The sequence below is a fragment of the Rhopilema esculentum genome, chromosome 20 (assembly GCF_057945365.1).
Source record: "Rhopilema esculentum isolate cy_ngs chromosome 20, ASM5794536v1, whole genome shotgun sequence".
Lineage (NCBI taxonomy): Eukaryota > Metazoa > Cnidaria > Scyphozoa > Rhizostomeae > Rhizostomatidae > Rhopilema > Rhopilema esculentum.
In genome coordinates, this window is record NC_142834.1 from 1,810,424 (window position 1) to 1,834,890 (window position 24,467).

Genomic DNA, 24,467 nt, shown 5'->3' on the forward strand with positions numbered 1-24,467 from the left:
ACAATTAATAAAATATGCCTTACCCTACCTTGGTAAAAACATTCTGATTGTGCGTAAATTATTGCATAGTCTCTTGCAGACCGCATTTCTTCCTTTGTACAATATTTTTAAATGGGAAAACCCATGCCCCTACCTTTGAATTAGAAAGTACTGACAGTACTCATCTGAATTCCGCCATATGAATTCTGTCCTGAATATGCTATAAATATAGCCACAGAATATATGTGTGGACACTCATTTTTTTAATATGAAACAAAGGCCGATGTTGTGCACTCCAGTTTCTTAATATTCTGGAAATTTTAATACGCATTGTTTTTGAAGGGTTTTTTAATTATGATGTCATGAATTTTATATTTGGGTTGCCTATATTTAATTTCTAATGCTAGGAAGAAATTTTTGTTAATGTTTGGAACTATTACATAAGATAGAGGGGTTTTCACAAGAGATTAGACTTGTCGATGCTTCTACTGTTATGAAATTATGGTATGTTATGAAATGTTCATGACTGTTCAATCACAAATGTACGTCAAAAGATTCCCTTCTGTCCTGATACTGTATTTAGATGTGGGAAGTTTATCTTTATTCCCTATCTATTAAGTTCTAGGCCAACAGGGCAATCATGTTCTTGGATTTTTCAAATTTTTTCTTGTTCTCAGTTTTATCACGATTTAATATTTTGTAGATTTTTTTCCGCTTTGAGTACTGAACTCTCTTTATTTTTTCTGACTCTCCAGTACTAGGTTAGTCGGAAGCCAACAGCTGGTGTTTAGAAATTTTTCCGCACAATGAAATTTCGACGAAAATGTGAATGCACATAATTTTTGTCAACCAATGGTCAAATGCTGTCAATTTATAGATCAAAACATACCTAAAACTTTCAAAAAATCGTTTTTAATGAACATTCAAGAATTTTTTACCTTTCTTTACCTTTAGGGTGTTTTTTACCTTTCTTTTGTGATTGCGTACCAATGTCGGAAATAATCATATGCCATGGTACGCAAAAGTTTATCAACCGCATCGCACCATATAGCGTTTCGTTTTGGAGCATCATTATGGAAAAGCCTCAAGAGGATGTATTGATGAAGAAGAGGCTTAAAGAGAATTAACACAAAGAATTTGGTGACTGTGGAAGATCAGGGAATGACATCTCAACATCCAGAAAGTAATGAATCTGGCCAAAGTACTGAAATGGCAGATGTACGGGCTCAACCACAAGCACTACCAAGTGAATCATTAGAAGTCAACTTTCTGAGAAAGGAGAGGGAAACACTATTGACAAAAATCAGCTGCCTTTAACAACAGGTATGGTTTGTTTCTTTATGGAGGGAAATACCTTTTTCTTCAGCATGCTGTTATCGTACATTTTCACAGATTAAAGACTGGTACCAAATTTCTTCATTTGTAGTTTCTTTTGAACTTAGGGTTAGTTTTCAAAGCTAATTAAATAGATTCTAAAATTCCAATTTGCTAAAGAGTTGTCTTTCAAAAGAAGATTGAGGAGTAAATCCCTCCGAGCTGTCTTTGATATACACCTCAGACTGAAGAATCATAAAGGCTGTGTCTGATCATGATATTTCCTTTCAATTAAAACTGCAATTTAAGTAAGTTGTTATTGTAAACCTTGTTTTAGTCACTTATTCCTTGTTTTAGTCACTTAGATTGTGACAAATCTACATCCACATTTTTCAAAAAATTTAAAGTTTTCTTCCATTTGGCAGGTGCTTCTGGCAAATTATGATCCAATAGTGATTTCAGGGAATGGCAATGCTTCAACCTACCTTACTGCAATAAATCTTTGTGTTCTCCAGTCTTCAAGCAAAATTTTCCAAGGCTCACATCAATTATAGATTACTTTGAGGTATCTAAAGAGAGACCATATGGACTACATGCAAGAGCCCGGGTTTACTCAAACTATAAAAAGCATAGTACTGTTAAGTATTTGATCAGTTGTAATCCTGTGGGAGCAGTAAGCTTCTTATCAAAGGGATAGGGTGGAAGGGCTACTGACATTCAAATAGTCAATTCATCAGGCTTCATAACCACCAAGTACCATTTGCATGGAGATCAAATCTTGGCAGATCGTGGATTCACATTGGAGGATGAGTTTGCTGCAGTTTGTGGTGCAGAACTGACTATCCCAAGTTTCACCAAAGGAAAGGAACAGCTCTTACCCAAGGAAGTAGAAACTACACAAGAAATTGCAAATATGCATATCCACATTGCAAGAGTTATAGGTCTGATGAAAAACAAGATTTCAGTTCTACAGGGAACCCTTCCTTTAGCCATGGTGAAGTCCCAACAAAATGAAGCACTGGAAGAATATTGACAAACTTGTCACAGTCTGTGGGTCTCTTGTCAATCTCACAACAGAAATTGTTTACAAAGATAAAAACAGCAGCATTAAAAACAATTTTAGATATTTATGTAAAGAAAATGATATGTTAACATAAAACTTAACAGTTCATTTATTTGAGTCTCTTTTTTGCAATCCTTGCAGATGTCCTTAGGGGTCTCTCTATTTTAGCACACTTGAAATGGAACCATTTCCTCTTGCACAAAGAATTGTCATAACCTATCATTTGATCACTAGAGGGCTGCTGACAATAACAGTACACATTAACATCTTTCTTTTTTACCTTCTTCACCTTCTTGTATCTTTGCATTCTCAATGCACCGTGTTATAATCTCAGGAGCTATGAACTGTCTTTGCAGATCATACATCTTAGAATGGATGATTCAAATTTATTGTTGTATGCTATTTCAATTCCAGGACAGAACTTTGGTGTCCATATAGCAAAATGACAAAGGCAAACGATTAGTCATCCCAAACGATTAGAGGAAAGGCAATGTGACACCAATTCCCAAAAGAGTTAGTAAAGACTATATTTTTAGGACATGAAGATAACAGATTGCAAAAGGTTCATATTCTTGTCTTCATGTGAGTTAGCTCCAAATTGTAAATTTCAAGTTTATCTTTCTATAGGCCTAAAATGGTGTTGACTAAAGAGCATGATGTTCTGTTGGCAAGAGAAATTCTAGTAGCCAAGCCGTTTGATTTCAAGTTTGGCTATAGGGAAAGAGGACAGGCATAGGATAAAGTTGCTGAATCATTAACTTTGGTGCAAGAAAGAAGAATCACTGTAGATCAGAGGGTTGTAAGGGAGAGATTTGCATAATTAGAAAAGGCCTATAAAAAACGTTTGAGGGAGGAAGAAAGAGTAAGTGGAATAAGCCCTGAGGCAAGTAAGCTTGATAAAGCCATCGAAAATCTAATAGAGTCATTTGACAATGCAAAAAAGGAGCTGATGGAATCCAAAAATTGCAAGAATAAACAGTCTGAAAAAGAAAGAGGAGCAGCAGGGAATTCAAGGAAAATATCGATGGAAAGTTTAAAGGAAAAGAGGCGATCTGGCATTAGCATGGTTGATTATTTTCATGAAAAGAAACCAGAGAAGAAAGCCAAAAAAAGCTGGATATTGAAATCAGGGAGAGACAATAAGAGCTTGAAGAAAGGATGCATAATGACATGTTTATTTTAGAGAAGCATGACCTTAAGTTAAAAGAAAAAGAGCTGGCTATTCTTGAAAAACAGCAGGAGGACAGGGAAAAGAGGGGTGGGGAACTGTGTGAAACTAGATTTTAAAAAAGCTATTTGTGGTTAATTGGTAAACCTTTATAAAGGGACTAACTTCCTTCTAAAATATCAATCAAGGGCTGAAGGTTGAACATCAATTATGTCATTGCGTTATGAAGAAGGGCACACTATATAAAACTTTTCAACAGCAATGAGTCCAATCTTGAGGTCTTTCTTATAATCGGTAAACTTAAAATGGTTTGCGATGTCTTCAAAGACCCATTCAAATGAGACACTAACCTGGCTCATAGATTAATTGAAGGTTTGCTCTTCAGGGGATAGCACAACTCTCCTTGCAAACTGGAATTGGAGGTGGACTCTGTAGGGGTAGGCAGGATCACCCTACATGCACAGTGGCTGACCTGTTGGTTAAAAATAATATCTCTAGCCTCTCCACCAGACATTCCAACATCCCACTGTCGTGTCGAATTCCTTCAAATGGTTAAAACAAATTGGCAATTATACCATTGGAGGCAACAACTGACTTAAACTTTATCGCATGTACTCTCTTATGCCCATTGTAAAGTATTCGTTATATATATCCTCCTTCTTAAAACGAATCTCAACAAATCATTCACTGTCTTCCATGTCCTCTAAAACAAATAAACGAAATTTTGATATGATACCATGTATGAAGATTATTTTTTCTATTGGCATTGTCAAAAATCAGAAGTTCTTCGCCATCAAAGAGTCTTGCAGGATGCAAAATTAGGTTGTGATTTGTAACATGTTTTGTGACTACAGGGAGGATTATCTTATTTTAATCTCTCTAACTTAATTATACTAACATAATAACTATTGTACATAATACCTATTTAAAGGTTAATATACAGTAAGTAGTAGAAAGATACTGTGCAACCGATGCTAGTGTGAGAAATGCAATTTACAGCCATTTACAGGAACTTTCATGATGACCCTTTTCTGAGAGGGATGAACTGTTTTCTTAATTCTATTAGTTGTGTTGCTGGGTGTATTTGGTAAGACAGATTTGCTCTTAACATTTTAATTAAATTCATATTTGTGCTTCCACTGTAGCCAGAGTTTTATTATGTTACAAGTTCAGAGTCTCAAAATTACAATGTTTATAATCTATATTTTAACCTAAAGCATTTACTGTTTTATCTCTATAAAAAGACATGACAGTGCTAACAGCATCTAGGCCTCTTCCACACTATCAACCCCTTTGTAAACTTCCAATGCAAGTTGGCTAGCGTTTCATCCAACTGTATTGATTTGTTCGAGAGATGAATCAATATTGGTCACTCTGTGATTTTTTTTAAATACATCTTAATTTTTGAAAACGTAAGTACAAACTTTGTAGTCGATTAAAACATTTTGCAGTACCAAGTGCAATACCTGTGTATAAGAATGGACAAACTCAACTTTATCACCAATCTCCTGTATGATTAAACTTGTAGGCGCTTATCACAACCACTCCTATTTGAAGCACCATTGTATCTCTGGCCAACAAGCTTCTTATTCTAATCGTTTTTTTGAGTTCTGTTGCTCAAAAGTTTCAGCTTTTATCCTCTTTATTTCACAATTTGTCTCTTCTTCACATTCTTAAAATAGTCCTTCATTGCAGAGGATCATATTGCAAAGGAAGCTTCTGCAATTGCACAACGATGGTACTGGGTTTCATGCATGATGCAAGGATATTTTCAAATTCAATGGTATTTAAGAAGTTAAAGAATGGGACAATCCCGCAAAATTTTAAAATCATTAAAGATAGGGAGGATCCAGTTACAATATGTTTACTTGGTGACCCTGCTTACCCTTTGCTGCCTTTCTTAAAGAAAGAGTTTGCAAGTGGTGGTGTGACAGAAGAGGAACAATTTTTTGGGTAGAAATTATCATCAGCAAGGATGGTTATTGAATGTTCCTTTGGAAGGCTCAAGGCCAGATGGGGAAGCTTAAGACGCCCAGTTGACATAAATATAGAGGACCTCCCTAATGTCATTTATGCATGCTATGTGCTGCATAATATTTGTGAAATGTGCAATAAACCCGTTGCAAGAGAAAGCGAAGCTGCTGCCAGGCAGCATGACCACAGCACACAACCTAGTTGTCAACCAAATGGTAACACAGTTCAGCCAGTGATGTTAGCGCAAAGAGAATAAGTCAGATTTTCAAGTCATATTTTGAGTAAACACTCTCTTATAATTGACATATATATATATAATTATATACTGTTACTGTGGTCTCCCTTTTGATGCCAGGCACACAGGCAACATAATGTCTTTGCTACCAGGTTTTATCCATTGTTTTTATACATTTGTACTCTAAGTTGGTTTGTTAATGATACTAATATACTTAACTGTATTTGAAAAGAACTAATGAGTTTGTTTAAAAGCAGGAGTTGTAGAAAATAACTCGTCTTTTCTGCAACTTTTGCTTCTTACATTTCTTTCCATTTAATCACACCAACCCATAAAGACATGTCAATTATCAATCTTTTAATAGTTGCTGGTTGACGTTCATTTTAATTTTATAAATATTCAACCAACACTGTTCTCAAACTACGATAATAGGTTTTTCTCATCTTTTCTGGAACTTGTGCTTCTTACATTTTTTTTCTATATAAGAACACCAAATGTAAAAGACCCAATACCTTATTTTTGTTGCAATTCAATTATCTAGGCTGAGATGGCCCTGCTTACAGTACTACAGCGAATTACAATTTTTAATCTACCTATCAATAACAAAACATTTTTTGCATTTTTTGGCTCTCATGACCTTCTCATGAACTAGAATCGAACAAGGTTTGTTGTCCGGATGGCGCCCTACATGATGTACTATGTCAATTTCTGGTTTTTCAATACTAACACCAAGTTCTTGTTTCAAGGTATCAATCGTTACCATCTCAATGTCATCTCCATTTTGCTCCGCCACTCCTCTCTCCTCTTATCCTGACAGAATTATTTTTGCAAATTTTGTTCATGACGATCCATTAAAAATTGTAGGTATCGACCATGGTCATAATTTATAGCAATATTCTCCAACATTGAGGTAACTCTTTCTTTTAAGGCCAATTGCTTTGTTTCAATCTCTTTAATTTCCACTTTAAAATACTGGATTTCCTTCTCAATGCCTGAAAGTCATGCCAACATCTGATTTTGGTTTTCAATAATGCATTTTTGGCCATCGTCAATTTTCTTCTCAAGTTGAAGTAAAATTTCCAAAATATCAGGAGTCTCATCCCTTGCTACATTTCTGTACTTTTTGAAGAATTCGTCAGCCCACAAAGCAGCAAACTAAAGCAAGGGTCCATACTTTCCAAACCAAGTGAAGAGGCCCTCCTCTCGATTAGACTTTCTCCAAGCCTTCCGATATAAAACTTTCTTTCCATTCGAACACCCATTCATAAGAAAGTTCTCCTTCTAATCGTTTCTATCAGAAACATTTGATTTCTGGTCCGAATACTTGAAAAGCAAAGAAAAAAATGAAGAGGGCGAAGAGAACATGTGCTGTCACTGCCATAATGTATTAGTGCTATAAACATTCCTATCTATGCCCACTGGTAAGGAGAGTCTGCTGCTAACGATTTTCTTGATGTGAAAAATGATGAAGACATATTGCTGGTTTTTAAAACTTTTATATTGAAACTAGAAGAATAAAAAACAAATGACACTCACGTTGATTGAGATCTTTTTGTAATTTCAGTATGTGAGATGAGGGCTGAACATTAATAATTAAGTTTTTCCATTAAGTTGTTTGAATAGATGAACCTAAAAATTAGAGATCCTGTAGGGTTTTAATTACTTCAATGTGGCTTATAAGCTGATGTTGGATACTGGAACTCTCTTCTTCAGATTTTGGCGATTTCTGTGTCAAAAAAGGAGCTTGAAGTGGCTGACGAAGTTTTTTTGGACATATAAGACAGCTAGCCCTTAAGCTTTTTGAATGTTGAATCCTGTTGTTCACTAATTTTTCGAATTAAATTTTTTAAACTATGCGTGATGTCTAAGATTGTAGCTTTCCGTGCATGCTAAAAAGAGAAAGAACCTGATGTAAACTTGATACCAAGGCATATCATAAACATACAATGAGACAAATTGCTTTTCTTTCTTTTTCCTTCAGCCTTCTCTAACATCAAAACCTATGGGAAAAAGGGTTTTTATTCTTTAAATGCCTATGGCAAAAGGAGCTTTTTTCTTCTAAATTCATATAAAAAAACGTGTACATTTAGAGATAGCTACAAATTCCTTGAAGCAAATTATTAAATTCCCAGATTGAGATGTAGCAAAAAAAACCTAAGGTATCCATCTGATAGTTGATGTGCCTGCCAACTAGATGCTTTGCCAAAAGTGTCATTCTATAAATCCTTCCATTATATTGCCATAGCTTAAGCTTTCACTTACCTCAGCCAGCTACTTGCCTTTATGGTTTTTCCAATGAAACCTGTCCACAATGAACATGTTCCCATTGAAAAACCTGGATCTCTGTTAAGTGTATAGTTGCGCAAGTTGCTGCAGTTTTCATATTTAATGGCCATTTGTGCTAAAAATACAAAGAAATTAACTTTCATTGAGTTTAATTAAAAAGATGTAAGTTTATATATACATAAATATATATATATATATATATATATATATATATATATATATGAATGCAATGAATCATTTGGGCTGAAAAGGTCCAAAAACTTTCCCTTCGAATTCATAATTGCCTTAATGAGTAGGAATTCTGATTATCCCTTACTGCTTAGAGGCCTTAATGCCTTAACTCAACATTTTGTTGATCCTGCATTCTTACTTTCATAACAAAATGACAACGTACTACAAAAAGAAATGAAGAACTTTTGAAAGTAAAAGTGACTGAAAGATACCTTTTGTAAAGCAAGTTTGTTATATTTTGAAAGGCACATTTATTTACTCCTGTGCTTCCATCACTTGAAATCCATAGCAAATATCTGCAACGCAATACATATAAAAAAACAATTTATTAACACAGTTTCAAAATCAGCTCAGTGAAATCTGCTGCATTTCAATGAATCTTTAGTTGTCTGCTGGCGATCAGCAATGTGGGTGCCTCTCAGGCTGCATGGTTGCCAAAATGAAAAATAGCTATAAAATTAGAAGCCAATGCAATGCTTTAGACAAATCATGTGCCCTTTATGACTCGCCAACAAATTTCTTTTCATTTCCAACAGTAATTGTAAAAATGGCTTTTCTGTAACTTCTTTCAGTAGCGCTCATAAAAATTTGCAAATTCAAGCCTTTTGGCAGTTAAAATTTAAGCCTCTTCATAGTTCCTGGTTCGCCTTTTGGTAACTTACCATCACTGCTATCGTTGATAATACGTGAGAATTCCTCTTTGTAAGGAAAGTAGCTGATAACTGCAGAAATCAATGAACATCATTTCAAGAAATTTGTTACAACTGGTGGAAATGCTTCTCGACCTCAACCTACCTTTTGCTCAAAAGGTCATCCATCTCTTCATTTACATCAGTTGTGATTACTAAACATCCCACAAACGACTTTGTATATCCAAGTGTTATAGCATCACGCAAAAAAACTAAAGGAAATTTGTCGCAACAAAATACTTCTCAGTACTCAGGCAGATTGAGAAAACTGTGCCAAAAAGAGGGCATTGCTGGTAATTGATGAAATTCTTTGTGTCAACATCGGCGGCCTAAAGGATACATCTCCAAATCATGTGATAGATAATGAAACTATAACTGAAAAGAAATTTATAGAATCGTTGTTAAGATGTTTAGTTGTATAGATAATTAGAGGCATAGTTAGGAATTAAACCATTTATATCATTATACCACATTCAAAATATAAATAGATGCAAATGAGAAATATATATGCATGGGGATGAAATGGTGGCACAGATTTTTTTAATGAATAATCATTTGCCAAATATTTACTGTCATTCTTAGAGTTTTAATTTAACTACTCAATTAAAGCATTTTAGAAGAAAAACTAGGTAGAGTGACAATGGCTGGTTTGTACAAACTTGTAACAGTCAAAATGGACCAATTTTGAGAAGCTATTGCAAAACATAGTATACGTTCCATATTTGGCATTATGTCCCATGGAATCAAATCGTCCATCACCTGACCATGTCATGTCATTGAGATTTTGCAATCTTTTGATCAGATCACTTTGGTACTTTTTCCATTGCATGATTACAGAAGGAAACAGCAACTTCCTCTGATGGTAAAAATATGTCCTTGGAGAAATGGCAGATAAACCCATATGCTCGAAAGCAAGAAGTATTTGGCTAATTTGAACTCCAAACATAAGAATACCAAAGCTCATCATCACATTTCCTGCAGGATACTTCCCAAAAATAAATGGTTGGCTGTGCCATTTGTAAACCTTGCCACAGGTAAGACAGTCCTGCACAACTGTTACCATTGAGCCTCTTGCCAGCACTTGAACTTTTGGTTGTTCATGTTTGCAATTAAAACAGAATAGGCTGAATATCTGCACAAGCATGCTGTAGAAAACAACAAATTTTGGTTCATCCGCAGGCCCTGTGTCACTGTCAACCCTAGAATAAAAATATCATTAAATTACCTTTTACCCTGTTTTTAGACAAGAATTGTAGTTCATTGTATTTGATAATATGCTGATATGATAAATGAAAAATTAGATGTGAACTGAAAGGAAAGTGAATCTTGGGAAGTTAATCTACTTACCAAACTATGTTATTAGAAAGAGCTGAAGTTTCTAATTCATGGTAATCCATATCCTCCATGTTAATGTCTTCTGTGTCATCCATGCATGCCTCATCATAATAATCTTCTTCCTCATGCTATATGTAACAGACAATTTAATTTTTTCATATTTTATATACAGTTGTTAATGATGTGGGTACAATTAAATAATTGTCCACTTCTGTAAATGGCAACTGGTGCAGTCCTAGCACTTTATAAAATCTGAAAAAGTGTCCAGTTACAAAAAACAAAAATCAAAGATACGATGACAGGAACCTCAGAAGGGGGGCTTGGGGGCTTTACCCCCATCCCCCAATAGTTTCCAAAATGTACCTCAAACTATACAAAGATGCCTTGATCTTGGTTTTTTACATGTTTAGCCCCCCAACAAGGTTTTAGCCCCCTCAATCTGAAATATGCTCCATGGGCCTTGTATGCTGGAGCATCTTACCCCCTTCTCCTTGATAGTGGATAGTTTATGAGTATGCATTTAAATTACAGATACATTAAAACTGGAAAAAAAGAGAGGTGAAATGTTTTCAGTAAAGTACAAAAGTTGTGCTAAAGGGTAATTCTATATTGAATGGCACCTCTGCTTTGAGGTTCAGATTGCGATCCCTTCATTATGTCTAGCATTACATTTGCAAATGAATGAGTCTCACCTGTCTGGTACTCCAGGCAGAGCCCTCTTCGCTACTTTTTTCAACAGAATTCGTGATGTCGACGGTGGGAACAGCGTCAAACTTTAATTTGTTCCTTATGCCAAGTTCTTTTGCGATATCTTTATTCATCGCGAAGCAGTTATCTCCAAAATGAACTGAGCAGAGGATCAATGATGACGAAGGGTGCCACTTTGGCCTGTGCCGGCGAACAAAGCGCACCCACTTCCAGTACCTTCCCAAATCCGAATTTTTTTCAGGAAAAGTGTGTATAGAAACCCCTTTCATAAACTGTGTTTTTGCAGCTCTGGCCTCCAGGTCCTCCTCCAACACAAAATCTTTCGCCGCGTTTTGTACTATGTTTCGTGTTCCTGCTATTAGACGCCATTGCGATATCTCTGCTTGATCATAACTGTGACGTCACAGAAGGACAATTTTTTCGCACAAAAACTATCAAAATCGTGAAATTTGAGGCACCATAACTTTAAACTGAGAAAGCATATAGAGGTTCTGTTCTCAATTTTGTACTCAGCTGATTGTCAATAATAGAAAAAGGAAATAAAATTTTGGTGCACTCACAAGTTATTATGGTCATGGTCTAAATGTCGCATTTTATAGACTCTCGGACATGCATTCAATATTTATCATTTTTGCTCTTTTATCACTTATGAATTATGCAATTGTGAGATGTTATAACCCTCTCTTGAGAATCTTGAGTAAAGGCCTCCCTTTTCATCTGTGGATCCATTCGTGACAAATGCTGAAAAAATAAATTAGGTGCCGGAGGTAAACCCATCTCCATTTCCGTCGTTAAGTTTTGTAAATAGGAGAACTGATCTCCAAATGAAGTTGTGGCAAACTGATTGCAGTTTGAAAAGCTGGGAAATTGTTTCCCATTTGCTACCACTGAGGGAATAACATTAGCGGCAGTCGACTGACTTTCGCTTTCACTACATACCCTTTTATTTTTTGGGCTCACTGTCTCTTTGATTAGTGATATCAAGGTGGTCATTTCGCTTCTCATCTCCACAACCGTCGATTGAAGGTCATCAAATTGGGTCTGTGGGACAAACTTCCTCTTGGTCCCTGCAGTTTTTGGTTTGGCTTATTTCAATGTGGCAAGGTCTTCCTCTGGTATAGTTATATTGTCTGCAGTGTCCATTTTGCTGTTCGACGAACGAGTTGAAAAGGCACTTGGAAAAAGCTGACGAAATAGGGTGCGTGTTGGTATGATATATGTAAATTTGATTTATTGTTGTCAAGAGCAAGTTGGAATAACCAATAGGAATACATCTCTAATCAGAACGTAATAAACTGTGTTCTGCACAGTGAGCCTCAATACAGAGAAGAGGCGATGAAGAGGTTGAACTCCTGTCTACACAAGAGCAGATTTTCTTTTTGTATGTAGGTATGGCAATCCAAATCAAAATCCATCTTGAGCAGGACCAGGAATCTCAGGAAATATGAATGACATTGCTTGCCAGGGCAAGGTATTATGCAAAGAGTTGAAAATGAGAAGAAAACCTTACGAATATATCGCAAATTTGTCATTTCTCTCCAATCTCGTAGTGGCATCTGTATAAAGCTTCAACACAGGGAATAGTTTCACCCAATAACTCTCCCCAGACCTCTGATCGCGCTAAAGGTTCCCAGATACTAAATTGGTGAAATTACTTTGTAGTTTTTAAATTAAAAGATTTATGATGTTGTGGCATATTCTGGTTCCGAAGACCTAGGCCAAGAAATACTGCAAGTTATCATATAGCGCTAATGTGCATCAAACTAAATTACAGACTGGATACAATTTACATGAACGTTGAATATAACATGTAATTCTGGTTTACATCAATCAATATATATATATCAATAATTGCATCAACAGGACATAACATAGCAAACACAAAATCTACAGACACAGCTAGACAACATAGATACAGGACAGCGAATCAAAGTTATAAATTGTCACATACTGACATGGCACCAAAACCCAGTTAGGGCCGACATTACACCTTGTCCCCTCTACAATTGGTTGGTACGGGTGCAAATTTGTGTTAATGTGTTACAAAATCCCTAAAGCTAAGGGGAGGGTTTATGGTCTGGCGAAGATGGGGGGCACTAACATTACCCCTCGCAACACCTTGTACCTCATGTCCTATTGCCACCTTAGGTTCTACAAACACAATACCTGGGGTTTCCACAGATTGCTGTTTAGGGAAACCTGGTTTCAATGGAATAGGGCAGGCCCGGAGCTGATCACGGTGAGCTATGATACTCTTCCCAGTGTTGGACTGCAGTACATAGTTTGCACCCCATTTTGGCTACAAATTTTTTATGGGCCAATCCAATACTTCCCAAATTTCCATTTCTTGGGACGAGCCAGCCACACTGCTTGCCCCGCTACAAATGGTGTCCAGCTAGATTGGCCCTGCTCATACTGACTAGCCTGTTTATTTCTAGCTGTTTCTAGATTTTTCTGTGCTACCTTATCTAATTCGATAGCTTTTCGTAGTGACTGGCTGTAGTCTGACTGACTAAGGGAATTTGCAAGGGTACACAATGTTCTACTTCAATGAACATTCTCGCTGGCCTCCCAAATGCCATCTTATCTCAAGACTTGCCTGTTGATTCACTGGTCCATTATAAACCAAGAACCTCTTACACTGGTGTTATATGGAAAAACTGCTTGGTCAAGCCACTTTTTCCAGTTCAAGCTATGGTCTGAAACAAAGTTATTAATGGTTTTTAAAGTGCGATTTTGTCATCCCACTTTTCTGTCGCATTGGGGGTGGTATGCCGTTGTGTGTGTGTGTGTTCTTAAGACCCATTATATTGTAGACTCCATCCATGAGGATACTAACAAGATTTTTTTCTTGGTCTAAATGGATGAGGACGGGGGCCCAAATCTGGAAAATAGCCTCACACCTTTTGTTGATGGTGTTGATATTTACTTTGGCTACAATTCACATACTGCTGGATTAAATTTACTATAGAGGTACGCATTTTAGGCCAAAAGAAACACTGTCTAGCTCTATGGATGGTGCGAGTGATGGCCATATGACCCCTGCTGGGCTGTTGTACAAACCCTCAAGAACTTTTGATACTAAACCTTTAGGAATAACAACAGAATGCCTCGGAAAATGTCTTGAAAGTTGGTGCCAGCACTTCCAGTAAGTGCGTAAAATGGAGTTGTCCTTCCATACACATGGTGGGGGTTTAGAAACTTGCTCCTCAATTTCTATAAGTTTCCTGACATCAGAGCCATTTTTTGTGCCTCCTATAGGTTAGTGTCTAAAGTTAAAATCATTGGACTGATTATATAAATAGCTTTGTTGTGGTTGAGGCGTGAAAATGCATCAGCATTTTGATTGGAGGTTCTTGGCCTATGCTCTATGTAAAATTGAAATCTTGAAGGTCCATAATCCAGCATGCAATTCGCCCTTTTTGCTCAAGTGAATGGAGCCAGGGCAAAGCATTATTGTCAGTTATAATACAACTTTATCCGCAGTAAATAGAACGGATAATGTAGCTTGCATAAGCTGTGACTCTTTCCTGCCAATCAAAGTCAGGGTATGCAAGGTAAGGTGCAGAGCAGATGTGTTTTCTAGAGTTTAAAAGCATTCCGTTGTTGGTCAGTCCACAGGAATTTAACACCCTATTTGGTTAATTCAGTGAGGGGAGCAGAGACTGGCAAAATCGGGAATAAATTTTTGATAATATCCTGCCAGGCCCAAAAATGAGCCCAAACTTTCCAAATTGGAGGGTACAGATAGAGCCTTCATTACCTCAATCTTCCCGGGGTCAGTATGAATGCCCTCATGTGAAACAGTATGGCCTAAATAGACAACTTTTTCTGCACCAAATGAACATTTAGAAGCCTCAACTCGCAGGTTGTGCTGGCAAAAACTGAAGTTAAGTGCATATGGCGTTCAGACATAGTTTTGGAAAAAATGAGTAAATGATGAGTACATAATATCAGCGGTAGTTGCACAGTTCTGGGCACTGTGGCCCCAGCCTCCCCAGCTGTTACAGTGATTTGCACCACCACACCGGCTGCAGTATACAGATGTTAAAGGGGCTACCTTACAGCTTCACCAGCATTACTCTGTGAGATAGCTGACAGTATCCCTTCACGCACTTTGCTCTCTCTTCATCCATTATGATTCCCACTCCATGTTCATGCTTCTCCCCGCCAGAATATATCATCCTATAGTCACCCTGTTTGAAAGTCACCAGTGTGCTTCCACCTGGTTTCGCAGACTCAGAGTATGTTAATCTTCAATCTCCCCATCTCTTGCTTCACATTCTCTAGCTTTCCACTCTGAAACATTGTCCGTACATTCCATGTGCCAATTCTGATGTCTTCCTTGTTGTTGCAGACAGTTGCATGATAACAGTCAGGTGCTACCTGTCGCACATAGTCAACCTTACCGAGCGAGGGATCAATGTCAGTGGACATGAGCCCCTTAACGCCGTTCGGGGTTTTCCGTAAATTGAGCATAACCATGATTTTCTTGGCAAGTATAACAGTGGTTTGCCATTGCCTTCTGTTGGGTGTGTTTAAAGAGGACACCATCTCCTATTGCCAGGCCGTTGGCCCTTCCGGGTTCTTCCCCCTTTGTGTGTTTTGTTTTTGATCCTACTGGGATGGCAATACCCCTTCCCAGTAGAACTCAGTCCCTAGAGTAATCCAAGGGTAGTCGGTTTAGTCGCTGACTTCCGACATGCTTTCACCATCCAAGGCTAACCCACCGGATTCTGTGGAGATTTTTTGTCAGGCTTTTTTTGCCTTAGCCTTATGACTTCTCTTGTCTTACCCTCAAGGCATTGGGTTACATGCAACAGGTTGTACTGGATTACATGGTACCAGTAGCAAGTCTTGTAACCTGACCCTTTGCATATTCATGTCGGAGCTTGAACTCATTTTCTTATTTTGAGAAATAGGTTTGAAATAAAGTTCTTTGCATTAGTGGTCCTCTATTCATTTATTTGTTCTCTCTTTGGTCCATATATATTCTCTCCCAAGTTGTTTACTACAAACCTTCACACTTGCATATTGAAACTAAAAGAATAAAAAACAAATGTAACTCAAGTTGATTGAGATTTTTTGTAATTTCAGTATGTGAAATAAGGGCTGAACATTAATAATTAAGTTTTTCCATTAAGTTGTTTTAATGGATGACCCTGAAAATTAGAGAACATATAGGATTTTAATTACTTCAATGTGGCTAATCAGCTGATCTTGATACTGGAACTTCATTCTTCTGATTTTGGCGATTTCTGTGTCAAAAAAGGAGCTTGCAGCTGGCCTTTAAGAAAAACTGACTAATTCATGGGGAGTGTTACCTATATTAAAGAAAATAGCTTCTCTTTGGACCCTGTTTTATGTGGTTGGCTGATATAATTTTGCTGGCATTTCTATTTATGCCAACATAAATCAAAATTTTTGACAGTAATAATGATAAAAACAATGTTTACACTGGAAGCTCTCATCAGTGCAGTGTTTTTCAGATAGGTCCTGTTGTAATTAAGGGGTAATACTACAAGAAATTAAAATAATGATGTCATTTTAAAATTAAAAGAAGTTATTAATATTTACAATAGTCTGTAAATGTCCCAATTTTCACCTAGAAAAAAGTTTTTAAGATTTACAGTGATTTGTGAAATAGGGATAAAAGGAAGCAAATTCTCTTACAAGTCCTCTTAAAGCATAAATGTTGGGCGCTTGTCTGGTGGATAACTTTGATTATTCCAATCAGTGGCTGCCTGAAACATAAATCGCTGTTTTACCCAATTTGTGCCTAGAAAAAAGTTTTCAAGATTTACAATAATTTGTGAAGTAGGGATAAAAGGAAACAAATTCTCTTATAAGTCCTCTTTAAGCATAAATGTTGGGCGCTTGTCTGGTGGATAACTTCGATTATTCCAATCAGGGGCTGCCTGAAACATAAATTGCTGTTTTACCCAATTTGTGCGTCTTTGTGGTAAATGTAAGTCCTGGTGGAAGCATGTGTTATGATCGTGTGTGGATTGCTCTTTAGTAAAGTGGGAATTATAGTCTATAATAGTCTTTATAGACATTTTTAGATTAGACAGCAGTACAATGATGGCATTGTCGAATAACAGAGGAGGATCACAGTGTAAGTGTTGAAGAGCCTGAGTAGCAGAAAAGTAGTTTGGCTGGTCCAATATGTAATGCATTATTTCAATTAGTCTGTAATGCATTATTTCAAAGAGTCTCTGGCAATCTTTTTGCATAACATGTCTACATGATCAGTTCAGGTCATGTTTATGTTTAACTTCACACTCGAAGATTTAAAAGATCTTTCTGGTCAAAGGATTGGCTGTTGAGTTCCAACGATATACTATCAAAAGTGCTGAGCTTGGTTGAGCTGCAAAAACATATGGAATTGCCCTTATCTGTATTGAGCCTTAGTTTGCTGTTAAACCACTTGCAAAGAAAGCTTGAGATCGCCATTCAGAGTTTCTTGGAGTGCTGAAATGTTTGATGAAGAAATATACTAGTGTCATCTGCATATAAAGATATTTTTCAGGACATGATTCATTTCGGCATGTTGTTTTCGAAAGTTAACCAGCAGGACCAAAGGATTCCAACATATTCTAAAAGTTTCATAATCTGGTAATTATTGAAAATTATTAAACCTTCCACGAAGCTTCAGGGTACTTTGTTAAACCTGCCTGCAACATCGCTAGAGATATCATCGAATTAGCTAGAACATTGGAAACCGAGAGTAATTCGGTCATGATTTCAGGGTTGGTACCCTGGGGCGACTCTTTAAATAGAAAGGCCACTAAAGTAAACAAATTGCTGAAACAGATATAAGTAAGAACTTGAAGTTCATTGACAACTCGAATATGGATCCCAGCATACATCTTAACCGTAGCAGGCTTCATCAAAATGACCGTAGAAACACGATTTTAGCTAACAATTTTATTTATAATCTAGAATACTGACTAGAAATCGAAGGGCTAAAACCATACAAAGAGCTTCCCATCGGCATATAACCTGGGAAGCCTGAGCTATCCACTGCCAGTATTTGTAACAGACCAGCAGTTGAGGTTACTGCTGGAACTACTGCGCTTGACCTACATTACCCCACTGATGACAGTGATGCAAAATCAGCATTACATAATCTGCGTTTAAAGAACATAGGTCATATGACTATCAGGTATCTAAATATAAAGTCCATTAGAAATAAATTTGATGCACAAAGAGCGATAGTTTCATAGAATCTTGATATTGTAATGGTCGCCAAAACCAAAAATGATGATTCCTTCCCAAAGGACAATTCTATATTGAAGGTTATACTGATCCACTGCGGCTTGACAGAAATTGTGAGGGTGGCGGTCTGTTGGTCTATGTGAAAAGTGACATCACAATGAAACAGTTGAAATCATTCAAGCTTGAACTTCAAAAAAAATTTATTTGTTTTTAAATCAATTTAAGGGGGAATGAGTGGGCTCTTTTCAGTGTTTACTGACCACCGTCCCAATCACAAGACCACTTTTTCGAAAATCTTTGCAAAGCAGTTGTCATTACAGTGAAAAATATCTTAAATTTTTATTATTTGGGGATTTTAAAACAGTAGAGAAAGATCAACAGATGCATACGTTTATGAATAGCTATGACCTCAGAACGTCTGGTAATGAACCTGTTTCAAGACTGACAATCCATGATGTATTGACCTAATCTTAATGAACAGATATAGGAGCTTCCAATATACCATCACTTTCGAGACATGTCTGTGACTTTCACAAAATGATATTCTAGGTTGAAAGATAGATATAATAAAAGCCGCACAGCTGAACATTGGGAAGCGTTTGGTGGACAGCCAAATTTGTGTGTCAAATTATTTAGAACGAAAAAAAGAAACTTCTATAGAAATTTGAGTACTTCTGATATTACTGACAAGAAGAAATTTTGGAAAACTGTAAAACCTGCCCTTTCTGATAAAAGTCGATTGAATTCAAATATTACCCTTATCGATAATAATATGATGATTTCCAATGATAAGGAAGTTGCAGAAACCATGAACGATTACTTTATATCGATTACTGACTCATTAGGTCTGACAGAGAGCAGGGAGGTCATCATATGTCCAAATGGTTTATCAGATCCTATGGAAAAAGCTATAATGAAATATTCAAAACACCCACGCATTAGGAAATTTTGCAGTTTTGCTCAAATTAATGGCTACTTTAAATTCACAGAGGTTAGTTTGGAAGAGATGCACTCTGAAATTGAGGGGCTTAATCTTAAAAAGGCGACAACCTTTGGAAATATACCCGCAAGAGTGCTGAAAAATAGCTCTGACATTTGTTCCGAATCGATGTAGCTTACTTTCAATAAATGCATTCAAAATGGTGTCCCAAAAAACAGCAAATTGAACTATGTAGTTTATCTTTTTATTTTTTCTTTATAATGCCTAGAATATTCAAAAAGAGAAAAGGTTTTCATGGGGTACCGAAATGGCAGTTGAAAGAGTCTTCTGGGTGTAAGAGAAATCCACAACAAAGTACCAGTAGTGGAACCTCGAGCCAGGATGATACCACTAGGCCTAAGCCATGTACGCCTTCGCTGACAAAAAAGGATTGAGTGCTATGAGGAATATGTCGTCAGAGAAGCTAAAGCACGGCAATTTTAAAAAGATGGACGAGAAATGAAAACTAAAAGTTTGAGCAAAAGATTAGGGGTCGAAAGAGCACACTGCATTGAAGACGCCCATGGAACAAAAATCCAGGACTTCTCAATACTGAGTCAATGTTTAGAACAGTTTGCCATCTGCTCAAGTTGTAGAAGTGCCAAGTCAAAGATGAAAATCAAGCAGGTAACCAAAAACAAAAAAGAGCTGGCAGAATTTTTATTTATAATATGTACACATTGCAAAACAAAATTCTTCAACCAGCAGGAAAATATCTGGAAAAGGTGGAGCATTTGAAGAGAACAGAAAGGCAGTTTTAGCACGCCCAAGTCGAGCAAAACTCCAAACCTTCTGTGCAAAAATAGATTTACCACCCCCTGTTACTAAAGAGTCACATAATAACCACCTGAAGGATATCGATTGAAAAAGAATTGAAACTTAAAGCAGAAGTTAGGATGAAAGAAGCTGAAGACCGAATTTTGAATAATTCGAAAGTAGAAGAACCAGAAAGAGTTATAGTGACAGAGGATGGACAGTAGATTGGGGAAATACCAGTCACTGTTGATGGGACCTGGCAAAACAAGGGGACATACCTCAAGATTGGGGTTGTTTATGTCCTCTCTGTTAGATCTGGAGAAGTCCTTGATTTTGAGGTTCTCTCTCACTTTTGTCAGGCATGTATCTCTCACAGCAACATGAATAAGGCCTCATTTGAGTTCAAAGAATGGGAAGCAAGCCATGCAGACCAATGTCAAATAAACCACTTAAGCTCATCAGGAGACATGGAGAGCGAAGGTGCTATTGCAATCTATAAACGAAGTATAAAAGAAAGAGGCTGAAGTACACAAATTTCATTGGCGATGAAGACAGTAGCTCTTTTGGAAAGGTTGCTGAATAATTTAAAAGTATTTATGGCGATTCCTACATGAAGAGTGTGTAGGCCATATTCAAAAGAGAATGCCTTCTGCTCTTCTCCAATACAAAAAGAACATGGAAGGCAAGCAACTTGCTGAAGGAAAAGGTGTAGGAGGAGCAGGTAGACTGATACTGGATACCATAAAGAAAACTCAAAATTACTATGGCCTTGCTATAAGGCAGAACAAGGGTGACCTACAAGGCATAAAAGCAGCTGTTAATACAATTATGCATCATACTATAGAACACTACCAATGAGTCTTGCTATTCAACACAAGTACTTCCCAAAAGGAAAGGAGTCTTGGTGAGGATTTCAGAAAGACCGAGCTAATGGAGCCAAGACATACAAGGGAGCAAACAGACTGCCTGCAGTTTTTTTGAAGGAGCTTGAGCCAATATTCTCTAGGCTGAGTTTTGATGATCTACTGAAACGATGTTTGCTTGGTTAAACACAAAACCAAAATGAAAGTCTGAATGGAATATACAAAGTGAGTGCGCAATATTTGAATTAATTCAATATCTGTTCAGGGGGTAGTAGGGGTTATCACTAGCTAACTACTATCTTTTGAAACATTTGACATTTGCTAAATCATATGATCTTCTTGACATAACCAATATTGTTTTGAACTTGGTGTATCACATCTACTGCTGTTACTCAGTGTTGCATGTATGCTGTGCTTGAGTCTTGTTTCACTCAGCTGTTTGACATATGCTTTCTCCAAAATTCTGACACACTTTTGCAGCCACTCACCCATTAGTCAAATGTGAGTTTTGAAATTTCTGTCTTCTTTGTAATTTGTCCAAGCAATAACAACATCTGTTGGCAGCTTGAGAGTATAACTTTCAGTCTTCTTGGATCATAAAGATGGCAGGCAACATTGCATCCTTGAGCTTCAGGGATTTGAATGTGAGCATGAGGATCGTCGAAGAATTTCCTCTGACTGGATGTTTCCTTTTCTTTCACTCTTCATTTGTCTTCTATTGTTCAAAGATGAAAGGCTGCATGATTAACATCGTCACTAAACCTGTCTTCAAGTAAATCTGTTGCTGGAATTACTAAATTCAAAGGATCTCCGTCTGTTTCTGATTCCCTTTTTAAGAACAATGGTCTTAATGTTCTGCATGAAATTGGAGTATGATTTTCCCACAGTAGCTTGATTGTTTCATCTTCCTTTCTGCTAATCAGTTTAAGAGGAGTATTTCCATACTGAAACATAATTTTTTGCTCCCAATCATACCTTTGCTATTCCAAACTAACTGCTGTTCAGCACCATCTCAACCATCTTTGAAAACCAACTCAATAGCATTATTAGCTTTTTCTACACAGTTTTCTTTTGTACCAATTTGACAGTCATCTTCACAAGCTCTTTTTATTGCACTTGAACATCTTTCCCATCAAGCACCGTAGTATACAGGCCTGAGCTTTTTCTTAGCTGCCAATAGTTCGTTATTGGTAGGAAAGTAAATACCCTTTTGAAAGCCATGATATTTTGCAACTTTCGCATCTGATCTTTACTCAATGTTGAAGATGTATCAAGGCTCCTGCTTCATAAATATAAAATATCTGACGCGCATCTGCTGTTTCTGTGAACAGTTAATATCCAATCTGTGCAGTCCTTTTTTCTGTTTGAATATTAATGTGGTGTACCAGATATCCAAGTAAATGAGTTATTGAAAGCTCGGGGCATTCTGTTTGAATAAAATCATTGATGTGACCCAATAGGATGTCAGTCCTTTCCTTCCGCATTTGATCTCCCAGGTTACTGGAACTCTTCTGATATTACGTTTTTGGTCCATGATTTGTCTCCTCTATACACCTCTATATACCTATAGCTACTTTTGAAGTAAGACTCAAAATAAATTCACTTCCCTTTATGAGTTGTCTTTAACCAGGAGTAGTGTGTCCAGGCTGCCTTGAAGAATTTCTCAAACTCATCAGTCTTGCTAATTCTATATTGAATTGCGAAGTCATGTTTGTGTAAGATATACTCGGGAGGCTTTGTTTTACTATTAGCAGCTTGAATAATTATATCAATTATCTGGTGTGCACTGTATTGTTTGATGCCATTCTTGACTTGAGTTTCGATAACCTAAACAGAAATTTTAACTTCTGCGAAGAAAATATACCCTTTCAGCAATGCAGAAGGTTTCCTGTAACTTCAACAATCTATACACACTCCTGTCTGATTTTATTGCACAAACTCCACTATATATACAAACCTCAAACGCAGTGCAGTGTCTTCTTGATAAATTATTTTCAATTACAGTTAATTTTTTTATTAATTACCTCAATTGCAAAGCAATGTTTTCTTGATATATAACTCAAAATAGAACACATAGTTTTTTTAATGAATTACCTTAATGCAATGCTATCCGTCCATAAAATAACTTTTGAATTTCTTATATTTTATAAAAATACAATACCAAATTTACCATGCTCTATGGGGGGATAATTTAAATGAATTGAATGCATAAGTAGGACAGGGTTAGTGAGGTGTTAGACCTAGTTCTTCAGTTTCAAAAGAAGGCTCATATGTCACTCAAACCAGTTGTTTTCTAAGTGTATGGTATCAGAAAACAGTAACAAATAGTATATAGTGAAACAACCTATGACACTCATTAGATACAGCCCTTTTAAGGGCTAGATATTGGATATAGTCACACAACCTAGTATAGTCACACAAAGTGAAGTTAAAATTTACAATATTGGGATGTTTTGCATAAAATGGCGGCCATGAAGTCTGTTCCAGGCCTCTTTTAGCATAAATTTAGGATTTTTTTGGGCAACTATCTTAATATCTGGGGATGAAATGAAGAGTTCATACCCAATGTTATCATCAGTTTATAATAATAGCAGCATTTCGTCCTTAGAAAAATTTCCCAGTGCACATTTCGGTTTCATATCAATATAGATTGCATAACCATATTATGATTTTAATAAGAAATGGTCAAAGTTTGTTCTCATGTTTTTTTTAAAAAAGGGCTTATTTTTACAATGTGAAATATAATTATTCTGATAGGGCTTTACCTATACATTACATAAAGGGTATATTTTGGTATGTGAATCTTAGCCGTTTTCAAGATTTTCCTTGATTTAGCGTGAAAATTTTGCCATTTGTGGTAGATTGAGGACTTACATCTTTTGGTCACAAAACCTCTTTAGAATGGAGAAAAAATACTTTTGGAATTTAATTTTTTAGTTCCATTAATAAACAATGAATCTTGTTTGAGCTACAGAAGAATTTACAACTCTTGATGATAAAGCCACCATCGTATTAATTGCAGCTTTTTGCCCAGTTGAAACTGCATATACATAATGCTAACACATAGGCTTATATAAGATGTTTTTGCCTATCGTATTTATGCAGCCTCTAACTGCTTTCTCAATAAAACAGGAGTTATTTCTAATACAAGGAATAGATCTTTTAAATTAAATTATTTGTGGACACAGTATATGAATTCTGACATTTAAAGCTACTGAGATAAAAATCAAAGAGAGACCAAAATATGACTTAAAAACTTATGTGATGTAAAAAGACAATTTGATTTCAATTGTGTCAATATTTAAAGTTATCAACATTTCTATTCAATTGTTGGTTGGTTCCACTTAATTTCATACAGAATCTGCTGAATCTTCAGTTTTGCAAGACTTTTTGACAGTCATTTAGACCTTTGAGCTGCTTTCGAACGCTGTGCCCAAACAGATCATCCTCTTTAGCTCCTTCATTTGGCTTCCTTTTGCAATGTACTCGCTTATGCTGCCTAGAACTCTCACTAACAACTCGCTGTTATCTTTGCTGGTTCTGCAGGGGCGTTTCCAACAAGCAGGTATTGTGATGAATTTTCATTCCTCTATTAGATGCTGGTTCCAAGTGAAATTTCAGAACATTGGCAACATGGCGCACAATTGTCAATAATACTCTAATTAC

At 36.6% G+C, this 24,467-nt stretch overlaps 1 protein-coding gene across 2 annotated transcripts; it reads right to left on the reverse strand.

The window, feature by feature from the left end:
- Nucleotides 1–1,486: 1,486 nt before the first annotated feature.
- LOC148957798 (uncharacterized) lies at nt 1,487–24,440 on the reverse strand. Of its 2 annotated transcripts, XM_089114488.1 has the most exons (4): nt 10,287–24,440; nt 8,463–10,138; nt 7,996–8,134; nt 1,487–7,733 (listed from the first exon to the last, which is right to left on the reverse strand). In XM_089114488.1, the coding sequence occupies exons 1-2, from the start codon at nt 10,367–10,369 to the stop codon at nt 9,565–9,567; spliced, it is 657 nt and encodes a 218-aa protein (XP_088970614.1). In that variant the 5' UTR covers nt 10,370–24,440; the 3' UTR covers nt 1,487–7,733; nt 7,996–8,134; nt 8,463–9,564. The 2 variants fall into 2 exon arrangements, with proteins under 2 accessions (XP_088970614.1, XP_088970613.1); XM_089114487.1 differs by having other exon boundaries at nt 1,487–8,134.
- Between the last annotated feature and the right edge of the window lie 27 nt (nt 24,441–24,467).